Raw genomic sequence first — 6,271 nt, forward strand, 5'->3', positions numbered from 1 at the left:
ACACTATACAGTATCTGCCTATTTCTCCATGTACCACTTGTAGATTAAATCCTTATTTCAATGTGATGGTCACATTTATTTATTTGTTTATTTATTTAATTTTAAATCCATTTTGGGACATTTTAAAATACTCATGATTCTGACGTGAATTGATTTTGTGGTGCACCCCTTGTCTCTATTTATTTATGCTTTGGACAGGATGATGGATTAGCGGTTAGCACTGTTGCCTCACAGCAAGAAGGTCCCRGGTCCAATCCCCAGGTTGGACCTGGGGCATTTTGTTTGTATGTTCCCCTTGTTATTTAACTCCCACAATCCAAAAGCAAGCATTTTATGCAGCCTTCAGGCCTCTCTTGCAAAAAAAGATCAGTGATCTCAATAGGATTAGTCTGGTGTAATATRGGTAAATAATTTAAWGCTTTATTATGCAACATAAAAGGTRYCAGTAATGCATGCTAAAAAAGGTCTGTCTTCATCTGRTGCAACTAGAATCAGCATGAAATAACATTTAATTAGCTTTGTGCTGCGTGATTAGTGCCGCACGCTGTGCCGCTTGATTAGCGTCTTTTTTGAGMCGCTACACTGAGACTTATTTGGGACCGGTTTAATCCTAATCCCATGCAGAACGTCTCCCAAGTTTATTTGAGTCACATGTGATGTCAGGGAGGCTCAGAAGTTTGTAACCAGTCGCTGAGGATAAAAGAGTTTTATCAGCCACCGATCAAAAGGCAATGCTCACATCAACGGGATTAASTCAGCAGACTCAAAACAATGCTGTATGTGCACAGATACATCATGTGATGGTTTAAAGAAAAAAAAATGTTTCAAGGAGTTTAATGTCTCGCTCAGTGTGGTTTTAAATCTCAGGGGCTGGATCCTTTGTTTGGGGGGGGGAAAGCAATTACTTAGTTCATTTCAAGCCTCCTTGTGTGCTGTAAAACTGTTGTCGTGAACATAATAACTCAAGTATTAGAGAAACTATTCAGGCTGGCTTTGTGTTCATACAACTGAAATGTCTGTTGCGTGCCACAGAAAAGTGTTGTAATTATAGGCTCAGTTCAAGATGTGCCAAATGGTTCAAACTACCATGGTGCCACATCACAGAACAAAAAAAWTGTCGGAAGTTGGAAAGAAAAAAAAAGAAAGAAAGAAAGCCAAGCTTACTGAGAGACAGGGAGCTGTGTGCTGGCTGTCATCATTCTGTCGTCACTACCAGTGGGATAAAAAGTGCTGACTGCTACAGATCATTTCTCTGCGTTCCTCTAAGATCTACGGATTATAAACCTGCCTCTCCTCGACAACAACTAATTTACAAAAACCGCACSTCTTTTAGTAAATTGATGTTTTTTCTGCCCAAGAATGTCAGTTCTGATTTCATCCTGTSTAATGTCTTTTTGGGTTTAACTAATCAGGGACACTTGCTGACTATGTCCGCTCGACACTGATGCACGTACAAACTCCAYTGATTTCAATGGAGCTSCGCCGGTTTAGCTGTGTTTAAACTTAAATAAATTTGTGAAAACGGCATCAAACTCCAAATCATTGCGCTATGGTTCTTATAACAGCGACTCCATATACAGCCGTCATCCTAAAATGAAAGGAGTATTTTTGTTCRCTTTTCTCAAGCTAAGACGCTAAGCTAACAGCTGTATTCGTGCGATGGGACGAGCTGAATTTTTGACCGGGAAAAAAAAGTGCAACCAAGGATTTAACAGTCTGCTCCAAATATTTTATTTGAGGTAAAAGACCAACGCTGGACCACCCGGATCCTATCCCAACACTTTCTGTTGATAAACCGATACCTTACAGTTTTTACTTTAGCCAAATGTTAGCTTTACTCCTAGCATCCATGCTAGCCTCATACAACGACCTACTGCAGCCAGTCACACATACGGTGATATTATACTTACACAAATTCCATTAGGTTTCTATAAATGATGCAGAAGCGGTGGCTCGAGTGATAAAAACACACACGCAGACACACACAATAGATGCAGCAAGCTAAGCTGTAATAAGACATTTTTAACAATAAAGCTCGCTTTCGATGTCTGTCGAAGACCTCGACCATCCAGCAAATCTTTCAAATGAACTTTCGTGTGATTCCTGAAATCGGACGTGTCGAAATTTGCTCCAGGAACATCTTTTTCTGTTACAGTATTAACACTGACTCTCCGTAGAATCYAGTCCATTTGTCCGATCTTTTGATAAAGTGGCAGATTATGTACTGTATTATTAATGATATGGGTCAYGTCATAAGTGAAGGTCCCCATTGGYCGGTTAGAGATACAACATTACTATTAGAAACTTTGAAAGCTCAAAATTGTTAAACGCCTTGATTTTAGAAAGTGTGGGAACACAGAGTTCTTTAACTGTTTGTTTTTATTTATTTATTCAAGTTCATAAAGGAATAGAACTACTTCTTCTGTGGTTTTTTTTGAGGAACGTTTACAACTCTGCACGTCAGTAATTCTATTATAAATAAAAGCCTGGTGCATTTAAATGCTTATCATGATCAGAATAATTTATTTTGTGCCAATATAAACAACACATTCGGATTATTTTATCTGAATACGTCCAACTCGATCAAAGAATTTTGCGCATGTAAACGTAGCTATTAATATGAGAGGATATGATTGGACAGATATGAATCCTGTCGGCTGATTAAAAAGATCACAACAAAAGTAAAAATAGTTTTCTGTAATGTTCCTTTTCTAAGGTTAAGTGGTTGATTGTTAGGCTCTTATTGGATTCTGTAAATACAATTATCTTGTCTAGAATTTAAGACCCCAACAGGAAGTCCTTCAGGGTTTTATCCTAAACTATATAATTAAATAAGTTAGATTTGTGTCAGAAGTGCTAAAAAGATGTCTGTTGATTGGAAACATCACCAGCACTGGCTATAATCAGTGTTGGAGGTATGCACAACCACAAAAATGTGCTTAGAGTAAAAGACGGAAATAAAAAGAAGCAGCCCCCAGGAGTTCAACAAAAACATGGAGAAAARTCATTGGCAGGAAGCAAAAAGGAATAAACCTTCCTTTTCTTTTTTTCTTTTTTTTTCTTACCTGTTGGTTTGCTCGAGGAAAGCCCCCCTTCCTCTTGAGGCTTGCATGTGAGCATCTGTCTGTGCAGATGTGGAGCCTCTGCGGAATGTGCAAGATTCCCCAGACTCGCGTCTCCTGAGCCGCCGCTGAGGCTATCCACGTGTCCCTCCGGCCCACTGGAACCCTCCAGGGTCCCATCCACTCCCCTGCTGGGCCTCCGCTGGAGCTCCGTTTGAGACGGGACGATGAGCCGAACGGAAGGATGGTGCGACGTCCTCGGTTCGTCGTCCTCCGGGATTGGGTTGTACCAAATCTCTCCCTCRTCGTCGGCGTCATTCTCTTCAGCTGGGTCCACACTCCGAGGGTGAGGGGACACCTTAGCCTGGCCGACAGTTACCTAAAACCAAACAAAATCCCAGTCATGCTTATCATTGTGTCGGGTTTCTGTGTTTTCCTCAGAAGTGGGCAGTAACGAAATGAATTTACTCAAGTACRGTACTTAAGTACTTAATTTTTGAGAATTTGTACTTTACTTTGTATTTTCTTTTGAAAACTTTGCTTTTACCCCGCTACATTTCTCTAAAGACTATAGTTACTTTTTCGGTCATGTTTGCAGCTTTAATTTGAGAAGAAAAAGAAAAAATTTTGTCCCACTAGGTCTACAAAACATGTTCCATCACTACTGTTGGTTTTGTTTAGATTCTGATTAGTCCTCTTGATTTTAACATGGACTCATCTCATTTAAAGTAGCTTTTAAATCCTTCCTTTTCACATTTAAATCATTCATTTGRGGTCTTTATAAAGTGGAACTGCAATGCTTTGGTCTGAATTCCTTCTTATTTTTACATCACCAGCCCCTCTTTCACCACTTTTCTGGTGTGTGTCTCAAAGCAGCTGGATTTGATGCTGTTCCTTTAAGACGCTTGAAGCCCCGCCCCCCTCCCGCTTCCAGACCGGTCCACTCCGGTTTGACAGAGGGGGTTACGATGTCTAGCTTCCAGAAACGTTTTATTAACAAGTAAATTGAAAGATGCCAACAACAGAAGACTTACACGTTGGAGCCAGAGTCTGACCCAGAATGAGAGGAGAATGAAGACGAGGAAATTGTTGTTGGTACAGGATGTTATTACAGGACATAAACTGGACTCAGGTTTCTGAATGACACAGGCTGAGATAAATTAGACCAAATGTCATAAATAAATTAACAATAAGAGATTCATTTCTGCTGAATCGCCTGAAGAGTTCACCAGCTTCCATTTATTTATACTTTGGACAGGATGATGGCTTAGCGGTTAGCATTGTTGCCTCACAGTAAGAAGGTCCTGGGTCCAATCCCCAGGTTGGACCTGGGGTATTTCTGTGTGGAGTTAGTATGTTCCCCTCGTTATTGCATGGGTTTCCTTCCACATTTAGGCTGTTGTCAGGCCTCTCTTGCAAAAAGGATCAGTGCTCTCAATCAGATTAGCATAGTTAAAACTGGGTAAATAAATCAAAACTCTCATTATGCAACATAAAACGTGTCCAGACCTAATATTCCGTCTCAGATTATTTGACGTAATAGTTCAGAAAACATCAATAGAAAACAGAAAAAACGGAATAAACTGAAAAATATGAACCACTCAAGAGTATGAAGATATGTTTGTAGCACTAGGAGAAACTAAATTTAAATTTAGATTTTGCATATGTCCCCATTAATACCTTTTAAGTTTTAGACTTTTAGTCTCTTTGTTCTGTTAATGGATTAATGGATCAAATAAAACTTTGTTAAACTGCTTTGTAGAAAAGTTTTTCTAGTTTATTGTAACATTTTCAATTTAGCAAACTGCAACAAATATTCCAAGTAGCAACTAAAATGATTAGTGTGAAAAACTTCCTCCAAAGATTAGATTTAGAGCTCCACAGTGAGTCACTTAATATGTGGTTCTATCAAAACTGTTACAAGCCTTGTCCTTGAAGTGGTGACTATGAGCTGACGGTTCTTGTAAAAGGGTTTAATCAGGAAGATATAGATTTCAGTGGCGCAAGTATTAAGTTAATTTTGTTTCATAATGATTTGTTTTGTATAACAGAACTTGTAACTTGTAGAACGATTTGAAATTTCTAGCTGTGTACTTGTGATGTGTAACAGTGAACTTGTGATGTGTAACAGTGAACTTGTAATTATAATATTTTTAATCTATAAACACATACAAAACAGCAGTTACGCCTCTTCAGATTGTTAAATTCCAAGTTCGCAAATAGTTTTCTACAAGTTGCACATCAAAAACCTGTGACGTTCACAATTTTGAAACAATTGTACCAAAACAAATGTTGCACTTGTATAATAATGTCTTGCCACAAACAATTTTAATCATATTTTTTTTCCATGTGAACAAACACAAACAAGTGATTGCAACTGCATATATCTGGTGAGCAGGACACCTAACCCAACCCAACCATGGATAAATCTGTTGGTGGGACTGTGGTGGTCTGGAGGGACCATAGGTGCAGTAGGGCAGGCACACTTTCACCATGGAGTGACTGAGGAGGAGTGAATTATTAATGCCAGAAATTTGAAATGATTCGTCCAATATGGAAAGTTCCCCCTATTGTTCTCTAGTCTAGTGCAGTGCATTAAAAAGCACATACTCCAGTATTTACGTAATATTTAAGTAATAATTTGGCAGAGCTRCTCAAGTAGARGTCTCTGCAGAAYGTGTTGTCCTGAGGGCAGAGAAGGTCCAAATTGTCATTGGCCGAGGTCTTAATGTGGGCGGAGATATCCCTGCTCATGATTGGCGGAGGTTTCGATGTGGGCGGAGATGGTCTAAGAGATGTGATTGGTCGGATTGACAGTGGTTTATGAGGCTGGAGGCAGCGGGGAGTGGCTTGGTCGAGTCGGGCAGGAAGTGTTTTTTTTAGATTAATTTTAGTCATAACTTGAGAAAGGAAAGTGCTAGCTGCACAAAATTTGAACGTCGTACATGTGAAAGGATGTGTAATAATATGGCTTGGTTAAAACACCCCTAACCAGCCTGTAAAAAATATTGATTTTTAGCTATCTATTTACAGGCTGGTTAGGGATGTTATAACAAGCCATATTGTTACACATCCTTTCACATGTATGACGCTCTAATTTCGTGCAGCTAGCACTTTCCTTTCTCAAGTTATTTGATTTGGTTTATTGATTTAACAGGAAAAGATTACTAAATATCAAGCCTGACTCAGCATAATTGCTGTTTTACAGC

General features: G+C 39.1%; 1 protein-coding gene across 1 annotated transcript in view; it reads right to left on the bottom strand.

Annotated features, from left to right (window-relative positions):
* LOC106528247 (rho GTPase-activating protein SYDE2) overlaps positions 1-6,271 on the bottom strand; it is a gene marked incomplete at its 3' end in the record, with an annotated part of 71,166 nt that overhangs the window by 49,350 nt on the left and 15,545 nt on the right. The window contains 1 exon segment of the mRNA XM_014023371.1: positions 3,066-3,441. Coding sequence (XP_013878825.1) covers positions 3,066-3,441 — 376 coding nt within the window.

Source organism: Austrofundulus limnaeus, unplaced genomic scaffold, assembly GCF_001266775.1.
Source record: "Austrofundulus limnaeus strain Quisiro unplaced genomic scaffold, Austrofundulus_limnaeus-1.0 Scaffold365, whole genome shotgun sequence".
Classification (NCBI taxonomy): Eukaryota; Metazoa; Chordata; class Actinopteri; order Cyprinodontiformes; family Rivulidae; genus Austrofundulus; species Austrofundulus limnaeus.